Source organism: Lathyrus oleraceus, chromosome 6 (genome assembly GCF_024323335.1).
Source record: "Lathyrus oleraceus cultivar Zhongwan6 chromosome 6, CAAS_Psat_ZW6_1.0, whole genome shotgun sequence".
Lineage (NCBI taxonomy): Eukaryota > Viridiplantae > Streptophyta > Magnoliopsida > Fabales > Fabaceae > Lathyrus > Lathyrus oleraceus.
In genome coordinates, this window is record NC_066584.1 from 303,732,180 (window position 1) to 303,755,617 (window position 23,438).

Genomic DNA, 23,438 nt, shown 5'->3' on the forward strand with positions numbered 1-23,438 from the left:
TCGATGTCACACTGGATGTTATGACATCCAATTCTGCGCAGACAGGTAATGTATGCAGAAAGTAAATGTAAAAAGTAGTAAATGACACAGAGAATTGTTTACCCAGTTCGGTGACAAACACACCTACTCTGGGGGCTACCAAGCCAGGGAGGAAATCCACTATAAGAGGTATTAATTTAGGACTTAAACCACCAGTTTAATCCTATCACTTAAGACCTACCCAATGCAATTTCAATCTAAACTAAGACCTGAGTACCTACTCACTCCCCCTCAATCACAGCAGTGATTACAACCATTAAGAATTTTAAAGTCAGTGGTGAAGATATACTTCAAACAACTCTTGATTGTGCTTAAAAGTTTTAATCAAGAAACACAGCACTCACGCTTAAAAGCTTAGAGTGACACAACAATTACAACTCAATAAACACTATAGTCCAAAGCAATCATCTAGGTGATAATTGCTTGGCTCACAAGTAAAACCTAATTCAAGACACAATGAAAGTACAACAATGATATATAATGATATAGTGAATTCTTCACGCTTCAAATCACTGACATGCTGAAAGTAGGATTGCCATCCTTTTATAATGCAGTACTTGGGCCTTGAACTTGAATTTTATAAAATTAGGGTTAAGCAAGTTAACCTAATTTCCACACATTAGGGTGCTAACAAATAGGCAATATTTTAGGTCTCTTAATTTTAGCACAACTATTAGTTTCCTGAAAATCAGCCTGAGATAAATACTGAAACATAACAGAAAAATTAGCCTACACTTTAGCATTTGCTGTAAGTGATGAATGTCATAACATTCAGTTTGACATCCAGAAAATGCTGTCATGAATGAATGTCATAACATTCAGTTTGACATCCAGTAAATCCAGTATTAGCTAATCCTGCAACATACTACTTAAGCATGTCATGACATCAGTCAAGACATCTAAGTACAGTAAGTATTTTAACATAAAATGCAGCCAATCAAAAACATCTACAAACTCCCCCTTTGGCAAATTTTTGGCTAAAACAACTTGGCATCACAACAGAGTTCACAGCAGCAGAAAGCACACATCCAAGCATAAAATCAAATTAGCTAATACACTTAGCAAACATAGAAGTTAAACTTCAAACAACAGCAACACAAGAGAAGATCAAGTAGAGAGCAAACAACAACATAACCTCTTGTTTAGAGGACCTTCAACTTCAAAGAAATCTGTTGTCCTGGGGTACAAGTGTTACTCCCCCTTTTTGTCAAAAATGTTGCCAAAGCAACACTTAATATTGCAGACCAAAAAAATAAAAATACAAGCAATTATCAGAAACACAAGAAATGTTCTAGTCATCTGACTCAGAGTCAGCATCATCATCTGTGCCATCATCAGGACTGGCATCTGCTTCTCCCTCTTCACCTTGTCTTTCAGCTTCTTCTGCAACAACAACTTCACCAAATTCTCCACCATCAGCTAGCACATCACCTTCAGTCATCTCCAAAGAGCTAATCAATTTTTCCAAGTTCAGCTTCCTTGCCTCTAATTCCTTGTGGGTTTCTTTGAGCATTGCAATGATATCAGCTTTACCTGGCTGATTGCTTACACGTGATGTCTCACCTGATGTCATGACAATGTCAGGGTCATGGGTACCTAGGACCAGCTTATGATTGAAAGACATAGGGCTGTCTCTTTTCTTCACAGAATCATTCTCAGTTATGATGTTTGGAAACTGATTCAAAACAATACCACATATGAGAGAAGGAAAGGCTATAGGACCCTTCACACTGAAGCTTCCTGCATGCTTCAAAGTTTGATCAAAAATCTAGGAGCCATAGTCAAATTTGGCTTTGGTTCCAACATCATATATAAACTTTCCAAGCATTACAACAACTGTAGATTTATGATTGGTGGGCACCCAGTTAGCAGCTCCAATCTTGTGCAACATTGCATACTTGACACTCAGTTTACTTGCCACAAATTTTCCTTTGAGAGGCCACTTCCTTACTTGATTAGCAGTAATGACTTGACAGATTTTATTGTCAATCACCTCAAGCTCAGGTTGAGCTTCATCAGGCCTTCCCAAATACTTGTTGATCACTGAAGGAGAGGAATTTACACACTTGCCTCTCACATACACTTTCCTGAATTCCTTAGACTTGCCATCAGCATATTCTTCAGACAAATTAACAATAAATTCCTTTACCAACATCTCATAGCACTTTGAAAACTGAGTCATAGTCTTCATTAAACCAGCCTCTTGAGTAAGATCCAGAATATCCTTACAGTCTTGGACATTCTGAGCTAATTCCCTTTCCAAATCCAGCCTCTTCTGATAAACATATTTCCACCTGTTTACACTTGAAGCAAAATGAAAAGATATGTTGTCAATTGGTACCTCAGGGACACTAGCTGCAAGCTTGCTAGTGGTTGGCTTCTTCTTTGACAGAATGTCAGAGACATTACAAGGAACATCTGAGTCAGACTCAACAACAACAAACTTGGTCTTCTTTTTCTTGGGCACCACTTTGCTCCAAGATTTGATTGGACCAACAACAATAACTATTCTCTGTTGACCAATCAGAGCACACTTTCAATTTTTTAATAATTTGAAATATTAAACAGTAAATTCCTAACATCCTTAGTTGCTATAATTCCTCAGAAAGACATATTCCCAACTTGCCCCTTAAATTTTCAAACTGAGTAGCATCCAAAGCCTTTGTAAATATGTCAGCAAGTTGTAGTTCAGTTGCCACATGTTCCAAGGTAATCCCTTTGTCTTCTACCAGATCTCTTATGAAGTGATGTCTAATGTCAATATGTTTGGTCCTGCTGTGTTGGATAGGATTATTTGAAATGTTGATGGCACTGAGATTGTCACAGAACAATGTCATGACATTCTGAGTGACATTGTACTCAGTCAGCATCTGTTTCATCCATACCAGTTGGGAACAACTGCTTCCAGCTGCTATGTACTCAGCTTCTGCAGTGGATAATGATACAAAGTTCTGTTTCTTGCTGAACCAAGATATGAGATTGTTTCCCAAGAAGAAACATCCTCCTGATGTGCTTTTTTTGTCATCAGCACTTCCAGCCCAATCAGCATCACAATACCCAGATAAGATAGGCTCAGATCCATGAGAGTAGAGCATACCATAATCACAAGTCCCATTAATATACTTGAGAATCCTCTTGACTTGATTTAAGTAACTCACTTTGGGTTCTGCTTGGTATCTAGCACACACACCAACTGCATAGGCAATATCAGGTCTACTAGCAGTTAGATATAGTAAGCTACCTATCATGCTTCTATACAAGCATTTATCAATACTAGAACCTCCTTCATCTTTAGTTAACTTTAAATGAGTAGGTGCAGGAGTTCTTTTGTGACTAGCATTATCCATACCAAACTTCTTAACTATGTTCTTGGCATATTTGCTTTGGGAGAGAAACATAGAATCTTCCATCTATTTAACTTGCAGTCCAAGAAAATAAGTCAACTCCCCAACCAAACTCATTTCAAATTCAGATTGCATCTGGTTAACAAAATGTTTCACCATTCTATCTGACATTCCACCAAAGACAATATCATCCACATATATTTGGGCAATCATGATTTTTCCATCTTTATCCTTCACAAATAAAGTCTTATCTATCCCTCCTTTTCTGTAACCATTAGTAGTCAGAAACTTAGTCAGCCTCTCATACCAAGCTCTAGGAGCTTGCTTCAATCCATACAGAGCTTTCCTCAACTTGTACACATGTTTTGGTAGATTAGGATCATTGAACCCTTTAGGTTGTTCCATATAGACCTCTTCACTCAAGTAGCCATTTAAAAAGGCACTCTTCACATCCATTTGGAACAATTTGAACTTCAGAATGCAGGCAACACCTAACAGCAACCTTATTGACTCAAGTCTTGCAACAGGTGCAAAAGTCTCATCAAAATCAACCCCTTCAACTTGAGTATACCCTTGCGCCACTAGTCTTGCTTTATTCCTAGTGATTACTCCTTTCTCATCAGACTTGTTCTTGTAAATCCACTTGGTACCAATGATGTTAGTCCCTTCAGGTCTTGGAACTAACTCCCATACTTCATTCCTTTTAAACTGCTCCAGTTCATCTTGCATAGCATTGATCCAATATTCATCCGTCAGAGCTTCTTTCACATTTTTAGGTTCAACCTTGGATACAAAGCAGGAATTTGAGCTATTCTCCCTTGATCTGGTAATCACACCACTATTGGGATCTCCTATGATAAGATCCTTAGGGTGGTCTTTCTGAATCCTGATAGAAGGCACCTTGTTGGATGCTTCTAACTCAAGTCCAGGAGGAGTATCCTGTACATTTTCTGTTGAAGTCTCAAGGAATGTTCCAACATCCTCTATGACATTGGATTCTTCATCTTTATCATCAACAATAACATTTATGGATTCCATCAGGACATTAGTTATGGAGTTGAAAACTCTGTATGCTCTGTTGTTAGTAGAGTATCCCAGGAATATACCCTCATCACTTTTGGGGTCCATTTTTCTTATCTGTTCACGATCTATAAGAATGTAACATTTGCTTCCAAAGATATGAAAGTACTTCACAGTAGGTTTTCTGCCTTTCCATATTTCATACAGAGTGGAAGAGGTTCCCTTTCTCAAGGTAACTCTGTTGTGAACATAGCAAGCTGTATTCATAGCTTCAGCCCAAAAGTGCATAGGAAGCTTCTTTGCATGAATCATAGCTCTAGCAGATTCTTGAATAGTTCTGTTCTTCCTTTCAACTACTCCATTTTGCTAAGGAGTAATAGGTGAGGAAAACTCATGACTTATTCCTTCAGATGAGCATAAATCATCAAACTTGGAATTTTTAAACTCCTTTCCATGGTCACTTCTTATTCTGATAACACTACTATCCTTTTCTCTTTGGAGTCTTATGCATAGATCTTTGAAGACATCAAATGCATCTGATTTTTCTCTGATGAAGCTTATCCATGTGTATCTAGAATGGTCATCAACAACCACATAACCATATCTCTTCCCACCAAGGCTTTCAACCTGCATAGGTCCCATTAAGCCCATGTGCAAAAGTTCCAAAGTTTTGGATGTTGTAGGATGTCCAAGCTTAGGATGTGACATCTTGGTTTGCTTGCCAACCTGACATTCTCCATAGACTTTTCCTTCATCAATAAGCAACTTTGGGATTCCTCTAACTGCTTCCTTGGATATGATCTTCTTCATTCCTCTTAAATGAAGATGTCTAAGTCTTCTATGCCACAACTTCACTTCCCTTTCTTCCTTGGCTAAGAAGCACATCGAGGAGTCGTTTGAGACTTTAGGTTCCCATAGATAGCAGTTATCTTTAGACCTGGATCCTCTCATAACTTCCTTATTTTCTCCATTTGTCACAACACATTCTTCCTTAGTGAACTGTACATTGAAGCCTTGATCACATAACTGGCTTATGCTGATGAGATTAGCAGTTAGTCCTTTTACTAACAACACATTATTCAGTTCTGGAACTCCAGGACTGTCCAGCTTACCAACACCTTTGATTTTTCCTTTAGCTCCATCACCAAAGGTCACATATCTGGTAGTATGAGGTTGTATATCTACCAATAAGTTATTCATCCCAGTCATATGTCTTGAGCAACCATTATCAAAATATCAGTCTTCTTTGGTAGATGCCCTTAGAGATGTGTGAGTTATTCTAGAAACCCATTGTTGTTTCTTGATATGGGCATTATGCTTAGGTGCCTTCTGCTTAGGTCTGACTTGAGGGGTCTGGTCAGGATAACCATGCAACCTGTAACAGAAGGGTTTTATGTGACCAAATCTTCCACAATAGTGGCATCTCCATCTTTGAAATTTCTTCTTTTGATGATTAATCCTCCTGTTTCCATGATGTTGTGACATTGGTTGTGACTTCTGCTTGATTTTCTGAACTTCAGCCTTTGAGCTTTTGAATTCAGATGAGGATTCCTTAACAAAGCCTAAACCAGACATGGTTCCTGATTTCTATCCCACCTTTAGAATTTCTTCCAAAGTGTCAGTTCCTTTATTCAACATTCTGATGGATTTTCTCATTTGATCTAGCTTAGAGGTCAGCAAGGTTATCTCACCATTTAGATCATATATGACTGTCAGATGCTTTTTCTTCTCAGTTTCCAACTCCTTGATAAGTTTCTTCTGCTTTTCTCCTTGTAGACACACTTCTGCACTTTTGACACATAACTCTTTATATGAAGCAGCAAGTTCATCAAATGTAAGTTCATCTCCACTTGAGTCATCATCAGAGGCACAAACACTAGTTAGTGCAGTGACATGTTTTGTAGATTCTCCTTCTGATTCACTCTCAGAGTCTCCATCAGACCAGGTGACAGATAGTCCCTTCTTTTGCTTCTTGAGGAAGGTAGGACATTCAACTCTAATGTGTCCAAAACCTTCACATCCATGACACTGGATTCCCTTGCCTTGGTTGGACTTTTCTTCAGATTTTGATCTTCTACTGATGTCAGATGAAGTGTTCTTGACATTTGGTCTACCTTTTTGATCAATCTTCTTTATGAACTTGTTGAACTGTCTTCCAAGCATGGCTATAGCTTCTGATATACTTTCATCACCTCCAATATTTCCTTCTTCTGAATCCTCTTCAGTATTTGATACAAAAGCTATGCTTTTGTTTTTCTTTTCAACATTCTCACACAAGCCCATTTCAAAAGTTTGGAGAGAACCAATAAGCTCATCAACCTTCATATTGCAGATATCTTGAGCCTCTTCTATAGCAGTAACTTTCATGACAAATCTCTTGGGCAATGATATGAGAATCTTTCTTACAAGTTTTTCTTCAGACCTTCATTTTGTTGTCAGTCACCTCAAGCTCAGGTTGAGCTTCATCAGGCCTTCCCAAATACTTGTTGATCACTGAAGGAGAGAAATTTACACACTTGCCTCTCACATACACTTTCCTAAATTCCTTAGACTTGCCATCAGCATATTCTTCAGACAAATTAACAATAAATTCCTTTACCAACATCTCATAGCACTTTGAAAACTGAGTCACAGTCTTCATTAAACCAGCCTCTTGAATAAGATCCATAATATCCTTACAGTCTAGGACATTCTGAGCTAATTCCCTTTCCAAAGCCAGCCTCTTCTGATAAACATATTTCCACCTGTTTACACTTAAAGCAAAATGAAAAGATATGTTGTCAGGTTTCGATTGCTCTTGCTTTGATTCTTGCTTGATCTCACTCATGAAGCTTGTAGAAGTGGATTAGAATGGAACAAAAGCTTTGGATCCCTGGTGTTTTGAATCTCCAAATAGCGAGATTCAAACTCAATTTTTAAAGAAAATTCTCAGGTTTCTCCTTTAAAATGTAAGGGTTTGGGGTATGGGAGCAAAGTTGGCGCGCAAGGGTCCTTAATTCTGATGCTAGAGGTCTCTATTTATAGCTGTAGCTTGTGATATTTGCACCTTCAAATTCAACTTCCAAATTTGGGAATGGATGATGCATGCTTGTATGGGCGTGTACAGGCCCTTGAAGTCACTCAATTAGGTCCATAATCAAGTGTGAATGAGTCTAAATGTGAATTAGAATGCAAGGCAAATGTGTACAGCTATTTGAAGTTTGATCTTTGCCAAATGATAATGCCTTATTCAAGCCATGCGCAAACCACTCAAACCTTTTCAAAAATTGATGAAATTGGACTCTTTGGAAAGGTTAGATCAAGATGAATAACTCTTATGTTGAACACTTTTCCATTTGAAGATTGTATCATGATGAATTTTGAAGTGGAATTTTGGAAATTTTAACATATCAAAATTTTTTCTAAGTGTCAAGCCATATGTTCACTTATTCCACCTTGGCTAACTTTTTATGTGAGCTTCAAATGAGAAAAGTGTCTTCATTAAAGTTGTAGATATATCAAAATAATTCAAAATGGTTACCAATTTGACCTCATTTGGATTTGAGATGAATGAGTTATTCATTTTTGAAGTTTAGGAAAATCACTTGTTCAATGGCACTAATCCAAAATGACCTATAATGTATCCTCATATCACATGCTCATAAAAGTTGAATTAGCTCTCACTCCAAACATAAAAGTTGAATTAGACACCTTGAATTTGATTGTGAAACTTGGAAATATTTCATATCATAAAAATTTAGCAAGCTATGACCTTGGGAAGTTGACCTCCAAATTAGGGTTTATACAAAATGACCTATAATCTTTCACCATAAAAAATGACTTTCCAAGAAAAACTAGCTCTATACCTGAAATTTTGGTATCAGATATAAGATGTCGAAGGTAATGTCACGACACTAATATCTGTTAACACACAATGGATAAAGATACAAAATGGTAAAGCAAATAACACAAGCAATTGTTAACCCAGTTCGGTGCAACTCACCTACGTCTGGGGGCTACCAAGCCAGGAAGGAAATTCACTAAAATAGAATTAGTTCAAAGACTCTCCGTACACTTCAACAAGTTACAATCTTTCTCACCTATTCTCTACCCGTGCAATTTCTACCTAAGCACTCTTAGATATGAGAACCTACTCACTTCCCTACAATCACACACCAGTGATTTTAAACAACAATCCCTTGAGAAAAGAAAATACTTTTCAATTACACACTCTTGACTTTACTTCACAGTTTCAATCAAGAAGACACACTCTTGATCTTGCTTCACAGCTTTGATCAAGAAGACACACACTCTTGCTTAACAGCTTTAGAGTGACAGATTACAACCACAAATCAGTCCAATTCAATCATCAATGGATGACTTGAATGACCTATAAGTCTCACGACTAAACAGACACAAACCCTAGCTCTCTCTCTATATTTCACTCAGTATTGGTTGTGTGTTCAAATAGGTTTTCGAAGTCCCTTTTTATAGAAGCATCCAGTTGGGCTTGGACATCTTGAAAACCCTAAATCTATTTTCCAATCAAATCTTTCTATAACAGTTGGTTAGATCTCCTTGGAAAATAAGTAAATCTGGTTGTAATCCATGATTGAATGCGCTAGCTAATCATATCTTCAATCATACAAAGATTGCCTTTAATTGTGCAATCACAAAACACCAGACATTCATGCTGAATGTTCTGTGTACAGGATGTCATGACATCGGGTCTGACATCCTGGAAAAATCCTGCATAATCCAATAATTCCTTTTATAACTTCCAGCAGGTACAGCCATATCAGATGCCATGACCTTGTGTATGTCATCTGAAACAATCCTGCATGAACATGTCTTTCATTTAAGCTGCAGCAGGTACATCCAATATCAGAAGCCATGACATTGTATGTGGCATTCTAAAACAATCCTGCATGAACATGTTCTTGAACTCCAGCAGGTACATAGCATATCTCATGTTAAGACATCACACATAACATCTTGTGAACACTCTTTGTTTTACCAACATTGCTGCCAACACTCAGAATCAACAAACTCCCCCTTTGGCAAATTTTGGCTAAAACATATATCTGTCCATTTTGTTCACAAGGTAAACTATCAGTAGTTAAACAACATAACAATAGTTTAATCAGCAGCAGAAGCAAAACAATTACTAGCTTTGGCTACTAGTAATGCACACATGCACAAGGGTACTTCTCCTCCCCCTAAATTTGTGCAATAGAAACAGAATTACTAGTTATGGATGCAACTAGTAAGACACACAAATGCACAAGGGTACTCCTTCTCCCCCTAAATCTGTGCACACAACAAACAGTCTCCATGAACATAACAGCTACTGTAACTCCAGGACCTGTACCAGCCAGAATGTCATTCTGACATCTGCTTCAACAACACCACCTGTGCACCATGTCAGACATCCTCTTTGACATCTGTAAACAGAACAACATTTAACACTTGTGCACTTCCTTTAATAATAGCTGTCCTCCAGCTATATACATCTCACAACTTCCACAACAACTTCCATATCAACACTTCTCCCCCTTTTTAGTCAAAATTGACCAAAGGTGACCTTTTTCAACAAACATCAGCATCAGAATAGCTTCCAGCCACACAGTCTAGTCCTTGCCACAACCACAAACTCCTTTACTTGCTATAGGTTCTCTTGAACACAGATCCCCAACTTCCCCCTTAAACATTCAAATTAATTGGCATCCAAAGCTTTAGTGAAAATGTCTGCTAATTGCTTTTCAGTAGTAACATGCTCTAGAGTTATGATCTTCTCTTCTACAAGTTCTCTGATGAATTGATGACGAATGTCAATGTGCTTTGTCCTGCTATGTTGAATAGGATTTTTGGAAATATTTATGGCACTCAGGTTATCACAGTATAATGTCATGACTTCTTGTGTGACATTGTGTTCAGCCAACATCTGCTTCATCCAGACCAGTTAAGAACAACTACTCCCAGCTGTTGTGTATTCAGCTTCAGCAGTGGATAGAGATACACAGTTTTGTTTCTTGCTAAACCATGAAATCAGATTGTTCCCCAAAAAGAAGCATCCCCCAGATGTGCTTTTCCTATCATCAGCACTTCCAACCCAGTCAGCATCACAGTAACCAGTCAACATGGATCCAAATCCATGAGTATACAACATCCCATAGTCACTGGTGCCATTGACATATTTCAGTATTCTCTTCACTTGGTTTATGTGACTGACTTTTGGTTCAGCTTGATACCTAGCACAAACACCTACAACAAATGCAATGTCAGGTATGCTTGCTGTGAGATATAGCAGACTTCCTATCATGCTTCTGTATAGACTCTGATCTACACTGACACCACTTTCGTCTTTGGAGATTTTCACATGAGTAGGAGCAGGTGTCCTTTTATGGCTTGCATTTTCCATTCTAAACTTCTTCATAATGTTCTTGGCATACTTGCTTTGAGATAGAAAGATAGAGTTTTCCATCTGTTTGACTTGTAGCCCAAGAAAGTAGGTCAGTTCTCCAACAAGGCTCATCTCAAACTCAGATTGCATTTGTCTAACAAAAAGTTCAACCATCTGTTCTGACATCCCACCAAAAACAATATCATCTACATATATTTGTGCCACCATGAGCTTTCCTCCTTCATTCTTCACAAACAGAGTTTTGTCAATACCTCCTTTCTTGTATCCATTGTTAGTGAGTGTAACACCTCAAAATTTGCCCTCCTCTCTTGGGACTGGCTTAGCATATTGCATTTCATTTTTGCAGGGCATTAGGCATTACATCTTTGCATATCATGTGAAATAAGCAAGTCATCCTCCTAGGTCTTTCTCAGAAGATAGAGAGGTTAAAAGATGCAAGCCTGAGGGTCTCATGAATTGATCACTAATCATCTGAGGGTTGTGCTTCAATTAGGGTTTTTTGGTTCTTCAAGGAGGTTGAGTATTATCTTGGTTGAAATGGTACATCATCATCATCATGGTTCATTATTCCTGATCAGATTCCTTGGGATTAGGGTTTTGACCTCTGGTCAACCCTAATCAGTTGCATTCTACCAGTCAGGGTTTTTCAAGGAGATGAGGTCTTTTATGAGATGGAGATCATCATATGATTTTATTGAGCTTGTATAAGCTAGGGTTTCATTTTGGTGCCATTTCATCAAGTGGTTGAGACTCAGAACTCATCAGTCCATGTGCAAATCATCTGAGAACCACAAAAGTCAACAGAAGTCAACTGCACATTCAACTGTGGATTTGGAGGTGGGAAGTGGTTAGAAATACTTCATTCATGTTCAAACAAGTCTCATTTGGCATTTCAAACATCAACTTTGAAGAATTTGAGGTCCAGTCAAAAATTGCCAAAAATAGAGAGTGACCTATAATTTGAATTTGCCAAAAATGGAAAGGTTTTGGCCTAACTTCAACTCCAAATTACATCATCAATAAAGCTTCAAATGAAATTTTGTTGAACATGAAAGTTGTAGATCTTTCTATCCCATTTCCAAAAAGTCCAAGATCATCAATTTCTCATGTGTGGTTAAGGAGATATGATCAAAACATGACAAAGTGTACATGGAACTTCAAATGAGCATAACTTCTCAACCAAAGCTCCAAATTGGATGGCTCTTTTTGCATTTTTCTCCTTTTGACCTCTAGTTTCCAAATCATGCATCACATTACATAAATTCTATTCACATGAGCATTTGATAATTCATTGGATTTTTGGAGGGAAAACATGAAATTTAAATTTGGTGCATTGTTTGAACATTCTACCATCACCATTGGCTCCAAAATGTGATTTTAAGTGAAATTGGAAGGATTTTCGTGCACTGTTCATGCATGCACTTCATGCATAGAGGGTGAAAAGCAAATTTGCACTTACACTCCATAACTCATCAATTTCATTAGCATTTGGTTTAAGCTTAATTAAACATGATTAGCAAGGCATATATAAACCAAAACCCTAACTGTTTTTCAGGGGAGGATTCATAATTTCAGATCTAGATCCAAATCTCTCAAAATTTCTTCAAATTTATTCAAACAATATCCATTTCTCTTGCTTGATTCATCATCCTGAAGTATCATTGAGCAAGATTGGACGTGGAATGGAATGAAATCGTGCCTGTTTGTTCATAATGGAAGCTTGGAAGCATTAATGGTGAATTCAAATTCTGGTGAAATCAAGAGCAATTGAACCTCAATCTCTCCTCCAATCGTCCATACAAGTGTCATAGAGAAGCTGTTGATCATCTAAAGCCTTGAACCACACGAATTCCAGTTCTGCTCTTCAAGAGGTTACAAAATCGATCCTCTTAATTCTCAAAATTGTTGTGATGTTATTGTAGATCTCTTTATGCTGGTCATGCTGAGCTTTGAATCGTGAATTTTAGTGACCTATTAAGTTAGTTATGGTAGATTAAAGTTCCATGCATGAATGTTCTTGTGCTCGATTCTCCTTGTGTGTATGGAATTAGGTTTAGTTGCTTATGGATTCATGATCTATGATGAAAGATCTACAGGATTGTGTATTCAATTGTGATTTCTGGTAATTTTGTTCTTGATGTGTATCACTGTTCGTGAGCTTTGCGAGGAAGAAGATGAAGTGCAGTTAAGGCCACGGTTTGATTCATTTTCTGCAACATAAAAAGCGTTGCTGAATGTTTGTTTTAGGGCTTAAATGTGATTGGCTCATGAGAATCCCATGCACGCGTCTGATTGGTCCGTCTGGTTGACCGCGCGTTTGACCTTGCCATCGCATTAATGGAACGGCATCGTTTCATCCTTTCAGCGCGCCTTATTTCAAATATTAATTAACATTTCATATTAATTCATTTTAAATGTCACATGTTATTTTCATTTTGTTCTCAATCTTTAAAAAATCATATCAAATTGAAAATTAATCCAAAAATTACCAGGTTTTTTGCATTGTAATCCTTATTCTCTCTAGTTTTTTATCATCATAATTTTACAAGTTGTGCTTGGCTGGATAATGTTTTGTGCTAGAATGTTTGAACATGTATGCTTATTTGACCTTGCCATGCTTATACATTTGTGAAATGCTGGTCTTTGATCCAATGATTCTGAAAATTTGCATGATGAAACTAGACACATTTCTTGACATTTTGGTGTTGATTTGGTATTTTTATCAATTGTCATCTCTGTTTTATGATTATGTTAAGTTGGTGTGACAATTTGTGTCACACCTTTGCTTGTCCAACTTATGTGATGTGTTTGCCATACCAAATGATCTCCAATTGTCCTGATTTTTTGTGTGATGCATGATATGAATGTTGTGATTACTCATGAATTTTGTTGGAATTATTTGAATCATTTCTGATTTAATTGAGATTTTTCATTCTGGTTGATCACATTTGAGCTTTAAAATTGTCTTGAACTTCAATTGATCATGAAATGCTTTTGGTTGATGATATTGATATGAGACCTTTTGGAATGTTTCAAGATGTGTTTGAAGTTGATTCATGTTAATTTTCAGCTTCTGTTTTGGATTTTTTATCCATCTTTGACCCTAGGCTTTGACCTAGTGGTTTGCCTCTCACATTTGAGCTTTGATTTCAGGTTGAACATCCAAGTTCCATGGTTAATGTTGCTTCATCACTTGAGCATTGATGTTTGCTCTTGATTACTAACACTTGTGTGTTTTGTAGGTTGATGTTAGCTCTTTTGAGTTTGCTTTGTGACTTGCACATTATGGACATTGTCTGTCTGTATGATTAACTGTTGTTTGTTTGCCTGTATAGTTGAACTGATTGGTTTAGATTTTTTCACAGGTACTTAAGTTGCTTTAAGTTCATTGTGAACTTTGCTTTTCTAGATAGTGGTTTACTTACCACTGAGGTATAATTCTTATGACTTCATGTAGTCTGGAAGACCTGTCCTGTTATGTGGGCAGGCACCTGTCTGAAGTCCTCCTTAAGAGGCAATGCTTGTGTTTGTTTACTTTTGTGCCAAGCAGGTAAAGACCTCTATAGAGGCAATTGGCAGATAAAAGAGATGTGTAATCCATCTCCTGCTATTCAGTTGTGTCATTCACCTTACTCACACACCTTGTGTTGATGCATTGTAGATAATAGCCCAAGATCTTTGTTGTGTCAGTCATATATGGAGAAGAGCTCCTACATTCTGAACTCCCACACTTTCATTTATCTGAAGCTCTCCCAGGCCAGGGATAAGAGCTGTGAGGTCTTACCCTCACTTCCCATTTCATCTGCTTCACCCTAACTCTCAATGTTAGGGTTAAGAGCTAACTACACCCGATTCCAGTTGGCTTGTATTTCACAGCCTAACCTTGTATGAGCCCAATTGTGTGCATATAGTGTGTGTGCTTGCTTTTTGTGCTTGTATGTATTTGCCTGTGCTGTTTAGGATAGCTTGCTCCCTGTGCAAGTTAGATAGAAACCTCAACCTAGGACCATGGTGGATTGCATGATAGCAATTAGGCTCGAGTCAGTCTCCCTTCTAGTTTGTCATTTCCCAGTCTCTGGTTAGGTTAGAAGTTCTCCCCTGTTCAGGGGAACTACGTCGCCCTGATCCTCATACCAGATGAGGTACGTAGGCAGGAGATTGTGAGAGGTCTCTCCGGGCGCCCTTTTCTTTTTGTGTGTGTTGTGCTTGACAGCTATTAGGTTCGAGTCCCCGACTCCCTTCTAGTCTGTGTGTTCAGTTTTTTTTCTTTTGTGGTGTATTTGGAGTCTGATGTAAGTCCAGCGATTGGCAGTCGGTTTCCTGTGTTTGTTTTGTTTGGCGTGCGTTAGCCGAACTACGGTAGCTCTGATTCTCATTCCAGATGAGATACGTAGGCATAAGATGCGATATCCTAGCGAGCCCGTTCCCCCCTTCTTCCATATGTGTTTTATTCCAGTGTGTGTGTGCAGTTTGTGAGCAGTTTCTAGCAACCTTATCCTATTCTCTTGAGCGTGGATCCCGTCGAGTACGACGGATGCGTAGGGGTGCTAATACCTTCCCTTCGTATAACCGACTCCCGATCCCATCTCTCTTTGGTCGCGAGACCATGTCTTTTCCAGGTTTACTTCGAGCGTTTCCTTTCCCTCTTTGGGATAAATAACGCACGGTGGCGGCTTTGTTTGTTTTGTTTTTTCCCGCCGGTTGTTTTTCGCGGATGCGACAGTGAGGAACACTATGAGTCTCTCATACCAAGCCCATAGAGGGCTTTCTTTAATCTGTACACATGTTGTGGAAGATTTGGATCTGTGAATCCTTTAGGCTGTTCAACATATACTTCTTCATTTAAGTAGCCATTCAGGAAGGCACTTTTTACATCCATTTGAAATAGCTTGAATTTCAGAATGCATGCCACTCCAAGCAATAGTCTAATGGACTCAAGGCGAGCTACATGAGCAAATGTTTCATCAAAGTTTACTCCTTCAACTTGAGTATATCCTTGAGCTACTAATCTAGCTTTGTTTTTAGTAACAACCCCTTGTTCATCAGATTTATTCTTATATACCCACTTTGTTCCTATGACATTTACTCCTTCAGGTCTAGGAACCAATTCCCATACTTCATTCCTCTTGAATTGGCCTAACTCCTCTTGCATTGCATTGATCCAGAACTTATAAGTCAAGGCTTCCTTGATATTTCTGGGTTCAATCTTTGACACAAAGCAGCCATGTGAGATCACTTCCCTTGATCTAGTAGTGACTCCTTTATCTGGATCTCCTATGATAAGATCTTTGGGATGATCCTTCTGAATTCTGATAGAGGGTCCCTTGTTGATTTTGTCATCTTCAGGTTCAGCTTGAGGAGGTTCTTCTTCCTTATTTTTGTCTGAGAGGTCAACTGGAGAATCATTCAGAGATGTCTCAACATCGTATGTGACATCCGTCTGTTGGTCATCAACCACAACATTGAAGGATTCCATCAATACATTAGTTCTGGAATTAAAGACCCTGTAAGCTTTGCTGTTTGTTGAATAGCCCGGAAATATTCCTTCATCACTTTTGGGATCCATCTTCCTTCTTTGCTCACGATCAGCCAGGATATAGCATTTGCTACCAAATACATGGAAATATTTGACTGTGGGTTTTCTTCCTTTCCAGACTTCATAAAGGGTTGTGGGAGTTCCTTTCTTTAATGTCACTCTGTTGTGAACATAGCAGGTTGTGTTCATGGCTTCAGCCCAAAAATGATAGGGAAATTTCTTAGCATGAATCATAGCTCTGGCTGATTCTTGAAGAGTCCTATTTTTTCTTTCCACCACACCATTTTGCTGGGGAGTGATGGGAGATGAGAACTCATGATGAATTCCTTCTGAAGAGCAGAATTCGGCAAATTTACTGTTCTCAAACTCCTTCCCATGATCATTTCTAATTTTGACAACAGGACTTTCTTTTTCCCTTTAAAGTTTCAAACAAAGCTCCTTAAAGACTTCAAATACATCAGATTTTTCTCTTATAAAATTGATCCAGGTGTATCTGGAGAAATCATCCACCACCACATATGCATATTTCTTCCCACCAAGGCTTTCTACTTGCATGGGTCCCATCAAGTCCATGTGAAGTAGTTCCAGGACTTTGGTAGTTGTGTTATGTCTAAGCCTCTGGTGTGACATCCTTGTTTGTTTTCCAATCTGACATTCTCCACAGATTTTTCCCTCATCAATCTTTAAGTTGGGAATTCCTCTAACAACTTCAACTGATATGATCCTTTTCATACCTTTAAGATGCAGATGGCCCAATCTTTGATGCCATATCTTCACTTCTTCTTCTTTGGCTAAGGTACACATTGAAGAGTATCCAGTTTCTTGAGAGCTCCACATGTAGCAGTTGTCTTTAGACCTAACTCCCTTCATGATTACTTTATTTTCTTTGTTAGTAATCATACATTCAGTTTTGGTGAAGTTTACATTCATACCTTGATCACACAGTTGACTGATGCTTATAAGATTAACAGTTAATCCCTTAACAAGTAGGACATTATCAAGGTCAGGAACTCCAGGGCAATCCAGCCTACCCATTCCCTTGATTTCCCCCTTTGCACCATCACCAAAGGTAACATAACTCATGGCATGAGGATGAAGTTCAGTTAGCAGATTTTTGTTCCCAGTCATATGTCTGGAGCAACCACTGTCAAAATACCAATCTTCTTTGGCTGAAACTCTGAGGGAAGTGTGAGCTATTAGACTTGTGACCTTTGTCTTAGGAGCCCATTGCTTTTTGTTGATAGTCTTGTGATGCTTGGGCCTTGATTGGTATTGAGACTGAACAGGGCCAGGATAGCCACATAGCTTATAGCAGAAGGGCTTCAGGTGGCCAAATTTTCCACAATATTGGCATTTCCATCTTTGATGCTTCCCTTTTTGCTGTTGTGACATCTGATGTGACATCTCAGGTTTGCTTTTAACATGGCTGCACTTAGGTTTGGATTTTAGTTTGCAACCAGTGTAACTTCACTCAGCCTGGAATCCAATACCAGATTTGTTTCCTGTTATTTGGCCAGTCTGGAGAATCTTGTCTAAGATGGCAGATCCATTGTTAAGCATTCTTACATACTTAGTCATCTCATCTAGTTTGGAATTCAAGAATACAACTTCCACCTCCAATTTTGAGATGGTTTCCACAAGCTCTTCCTTTTCATTTTCCAGCTGAGCTATCACTTTCTTCTGACTTTCAACTTGTCTGCACACTCCTGCACTTCTGTGGCACAACTCTTTAAGGGTTCTTTCATCATCAATTGACTCTTCCTCAGACCCCCATCTTCCTGTCAATGCAGTCACATGGTTTGTAGCTTCTTATGTTTCACTTCCATAAGACCAAGAGGCCAAAAGACTCCTCTTTTGTTTCTTGAGGTAGGTCCCACATTCAGTTTTAATATGACCATACCCATTACACTCATAGCACTGAACTTCTTTGGGCTTTTCTTCAGACTTCGGTTTCTTACCAACGCTGTTGGATTTACTGATGTCAGATGTGATGTTCTTGACATTTCCCTTTGCTCTCACATCTACCTTTCTTATCAGTCTATTGAACTATCTTCCCAGCATTGCTATCTCATTTGCCAGGTCTTCATCAATATCTTAACCACCTTCCTCATCTTCCTCTTCAGTGTTTGACATAAATGCTATGCTCTTGGCTTTCTTTTCAGCTCCATCACATATTCCCATCTCAAATGTTTGGAGGGATCCAATTATCTCATCAACTCTCATATTTGAGATGTCTTGAGATTCTTCTATGGCTGTTACTTTCATAGCAAATCTCTTGGGGAGTGATCTGAGTATTTTTCTTACTAACTTTTCATCTGACATCTTCTCACCCAAGGCTCTAGAGGCATTGGCAATTTCAAGGATACTCATGTAGAATTCATGAATATTTTCATCTTCTTTCATTCTTAAGTTTTCAAACTTGGAGGTGAGCAGCTGAAGTCTAGACATTTTTACCCTAGAGGTGCCTTCATGAGTGGTCTTGAGAATGTCCCAAGCATCTTTGGCCACTTCATAGTTGTTTACCAGCCTGAAAATATTCTTGTCTACCCCATTGAATATTGCATTCAATGCTTTAGAGTTTCCAAGAGCAAGATCATCCTCTTCCTTGGACCATTGTTCTTAAGGTCTCTTCTCAGTAGTGGTTTCTCCTTCTTTAGTAATGACAGGATGCACCCAACCTGTTAACACAACTTTCCAAGCCTTGTTATCAAGGGATTTCAGAAACGCTACCATTCGAGGTTTCCAATAGTCATAGTTAGAACCATCCAAAATTGGTGGCCTATGAACAGATCCTCCATCTTTCTCCATTGTACCAGAAAGTATTGCCCCTAGATCTCACCCAGAACCAAAGTAGGATGCCTGCTCTGATACCAATTGAAATTCTGGTATTAGATATAAGATGTCGAAGGTAATGTCACGACACTAATATCTGTTAACACACAATGGATAAAGATACAAAATGGTAAAGCAAATAACACAAGAAATTGATAACCCAGTTCGGTGCAACTAACCTACGTCTGGGGGCTACCAAGCCAGGAAGGAAATTCACTAAAATAGAATTAGTTCAAAGACTCTCCGTACACTTCAACAAGTTACAATCTTTCTCACCTAATCTCTACCCGTGCAATTTCTACATAAGCACTCTTAGATATGAGAACCCACTCACTTCCCTACAATCACACACCAGTGATTTTAAACAACAATCCCTTAAGAAAAGAAAATACTTTTCAATTACACACTCTTGATTTTACTTCACAGTTTCAATCAAGAAGACACACTCTTGATCTTGCTTCACAACTTTGATCAAGAAGACACACACTCTTGCTTAACAGCTTTAGAGTGACAAATTACAACCAAAAATCAGTCCAATTCAATCATCAATGGATGACTTGAATGACCTACAAGTCTCACGACTAAACAGACACAAACCCTAGCTCTCTCTCTATATTTCGCTCAGTATTGGTTGTGTGTTCAAACAGGTTTTCTAAGTCCCTTTTTATAGAAGCATCCAGTTGGGCTTGGACATCTTGAAAACCCTAAATATATTTTCCAATCAAATCTTTCTATAACAGCTGGTTAGATCTCCTTGGAAAATAAGTAAATCTGGTTGTAATCCATGATTGAATGCGCCAGCTAATCATATCTTCAATCATACAAAGATTGCCTTTAATTGTGCAATCACAAAACACCAGACATTCATACTGAATGTTCTGTGTACAGGATGTCATGACATCGGGTCTGACATCCTGGAAAAATCTTGCATAATCCAATAATTCCTTTTATAACTTCCAGCAGGTACAGCCATATCAGATGCCATGACCTTGTGTATGTCATCTGAAGCAATCCTGCATGAACATGTCTTTCATTTAAGCTCTAGCAGGTACATCCAATATCAGAAGCCATGGCATTGTATGTGGCATTCTGAAACAATCCTGCATGAACATGTTCTTGAACTCCAGCAGGTATATAGGATATCTCATGTTAAGACATCACACATAACATCTTGTGAACACTCTTTGTTTTACCAACATTGCTGCCAACACTTAGAATCAACAATACCTAAACATGAAAGTTGTTTGGAATGTCATTTATAGTAACTTTTCTCTTGGAATAATTTTAATATGACAAAAATTGTAGGAGATAGGGTCTAAGAGACCCCAGTTTTGATCAGATGAATTCCTCTGGTCAACTACCACCAACCAACTTGCTAACTTGCAATTCTCTTGACTTTTAGGACTCATGGGAGATAATATATGCATAAGATGATGAGATCTGAAGTACCACTTGAAATATTTGATAAATTTGTGAAGAAGCATGTTGAAGAAGTTACACAAGATACCCAGATGAATTAGGGTTTCCAAAGCAAACCAACTCCAAACTCTTGATGATTTCTTGATCATAATACCATGTGAAGATCATAGGGATTCATATATGATGTTTAGAGCCATTGTGGATCATTTTATGGTTGAGCTCTTAGCAATGACATAAATCAAAACCCTAGATGTGAACTTGATAAATCAAAGGTGATCATGTGCCCTACCTACAGAAGAGTTAGCCAAATGCAAAGACATAGTTTTGGTATTTTAGTTAGTAAAGATAATAAAATAACAAGTATGATACAAACACATAGTGCTTGGTGATCTTTCCCAAGACAAACCCAATGGGTGAGGGGTAAGGAGGATGCCAAGGTATGATCCCAATGCCAATGCATATGATGAGATAGCATGAGGGATCTTAGGGTCAAAATTGGGGTCTTACAGCTGCCCCTATTTAAGGACATTCTAACTGAGGAGGTGAAGGTTAAAATCTTCATATCGACTTAGTAGAATGGGCTTAAATAACAACACATAGAACCAAATTTTGGTCCCTGAGAGACCTCATGATGCATATGATATGAATGCTAAAATAAACTTTCTGTGGGGAATATTGCCACAAAGGAAAAGAATTCAGAGAGACTGAAAGTACACAGGAGAGGGTTAAAGGGTTATGCGTAGGCCCGACTACGACTTAAAAACTGCTGGGGAACATGAGGAATTCCATGAAAATGGAAAGACTCAGCCAGGGGGGAAAAGAACATCTACAGGGGAAACAGATAAATCAGAATAAAACCGAAATACTCGAACCAAGCAGGAACATCGAAGGAAATATGCACTCAACTCAATTGGGGAAGAAACAATCTTCAACACAGGAGGAGCATAAGTATATTATCCACTACTAGTTACTGGGTACGGGGATAACAAAATCTGACAGAGAGGACACCTTTTACCGGTTAGGATAAATATATCAAGGATGACTCGCTGAGGGTCGCCAGGAGGCGTATTCATTATCAGCTACTGGGTAAGAATAGACTTGTTGGGAAAAGCTGAAAATAGGATTTATAACTACCAGTTACTGGGCAGAAGACCAAAAAGAGAGAATATTCGTCACCGATTAAAGTGAACATATCAAGGATAGACTCAGCAGAAAGAAGATCTGTTATCGACTAAGATGAACATATCAAGGATAGACTTTCCTGGGGATGTTAAGGAGGATATCCATCATCGGTTAGGATGAACATATCAAGGATAAACTGCCTGAACAAAAAGTAGGAATTACATCTATCGAATGCTGGATAGAATACTATCAAAGAGGATATTCGTCACCGGTTAGGATGAATATATCAAGGATAAACTCCGAGGGGAAGACTAGGGATTACATCTATCAATTACTGGATAGAAACCCGCAAAGAGAATATCCGTCACCGGTTAAAGTGAACATATCAAAGATAGACTCTGCAAGTGGAGCAAAAGCAGGATTTATAGCTACCAGCTACTAGGTAGAAGACCGCAAAGATAAGGAAACCCGTTATCGGTTATGTAGCACCTCAAATTTGCACCTATCATTGCACATACATTTTCATACTAGGTCATAGCATATCATGATCCATTGCATAGCATTTGCATTGTCCCCAGTTGCCTCAAGAGCAAGCAATCAAGAATTAGGTCAAACTGATCTCCTGGTCAGTCAGTCAATCAAGCAAGTACAATTCTCAAGGAGCCAAGGCCCCAGGGTTTGTACAACAAGTTCACATGACTTGGTGGTCCATTTGAAGTGTTCAAGGCAAGGGTTGAAGGCTCAGAGGTCATCAGTTCACACACAGACAGTCAAAAACCCTAAAAAAGTCAACTGTCAGTCAAAGCAGTGGATGGTGGTCATTCTTGTGGAATTTGGGCACCATGATCAATAACCAAGAGTTCATATAACTTGGGACATCACTTGAAGTCAAATTCTCAAGGAATTAGGGTTTGGAATTCATCAGTCAATGCATAATCTGTCAGAAACCCTAAAAGTCAACTGTTGGTCAACTGTCCATTTAATCAGTGATTGGATGATTGGAATTGGGTTGTGAGAGTTCATTCATGGCCAAATAGTCCTCATATAACATGTCAAACACCATCATGGAAGAATTTGAAGCCAAATCAGGAATTTCCAAAAATAGAAATTGGGCCTGTAATTGAAACCTGCCATAAATGGAAAGTCTTGATCCTCAAACTTACATCTTGATACAAGCCTCAAATGAATTTTTGCCCAACATGAAAGTTGAAGATCTTGTTCTCCCATTTCCAAAAAGTCCTAGAACTCTCAATTCCCATGTGTGGTTGGCAAGTTATGATCGAATCGATTTCAGAAAATCTTGAACTTCAAAGGGCCATATCTCTCAAACCGTTTGGCCAATTTTGGTGGGGTTTTTTCCTATAAGTCACATTTGATCCCCTCTTTCCAAAAATATAAATTTCATGAGCCAAAACTTCACCAATCAAAATGGCATATTTTGACCTTTTTCATTTAAATGTAAGTTTGACCAAGAGTTGACTTTTTGATTTAAACATTTTTTCAACATTTGGCCAATTGGAACAGCTCATAAATGTCATTTAGAATGTGTTTGCAAAGTCAAAATATGCAGTATATAAGGCCATTGCTTGGTTGCTTGAATTGTAAGAAAGGTACAAATTCACCATACTTGTCCATGCTTCCACAACCATGCCTTGTACTAGCAGCATTATGCAGCATTTTTCTGTCATTTGGGACCTCATCTTGCAGCCTAAACCAACAACAA

The 23,438-nt window shown here is 38.4% G+C and overlaps 1 protein-coding gene across 1 annotated transcript; it reads right to left on the reverse strand.

The window, feature by feature from the left end:
• Positions 1 to 1,330: 1,330 nt before the first annotated feature.
• Positions 1,331 to 7,230, reverse strand: LOC127095336 (uncharacterized). Its single transcript, XM_051034041.1, has 3 exons — positions 6,847 to 7,230; positions 1,871 to 2,314; positions 1,331 to 1,786 (listed from the first exon to the last, which is right to left on the reverse strand). The coding sequence occupies exons 1-3, from the start codon at positions 7,228 to 7,230 to the stop codon at positions 1,331 to 1,333; spliced, it is 1,284 nt and encodes a 427-aa protein (XP_050889998.1).
• Positions 7,231 to 23,438: the final 16,208 nt, after the last annotated feature.

Bases quoted from the DNA above. Each gene is read 5' to 3' on its own strand.
- LOC127095336 (XM_051034041.1), bottom strand. From the start codon at position 7,230: ATGAGTGAGATCAAGCAAGAATCAAAGCAAGAGCAATCGAAACCTGAC. The intron at 2,315-6,846 runs GTGACTGACAAC...TATGTTTATCAG, and splicing joins AAGCTCAACCTGAGCTTGAG to AAGAGGCTGGATTTGGAAAG. The intron at 1,787-1,870 runs GTAATGCTTGGA...CAAACTTTGAAG, and splicing joins ATCATAAATCTACAGTTGTT to CATGCAGGAAGCTTCAGTGT.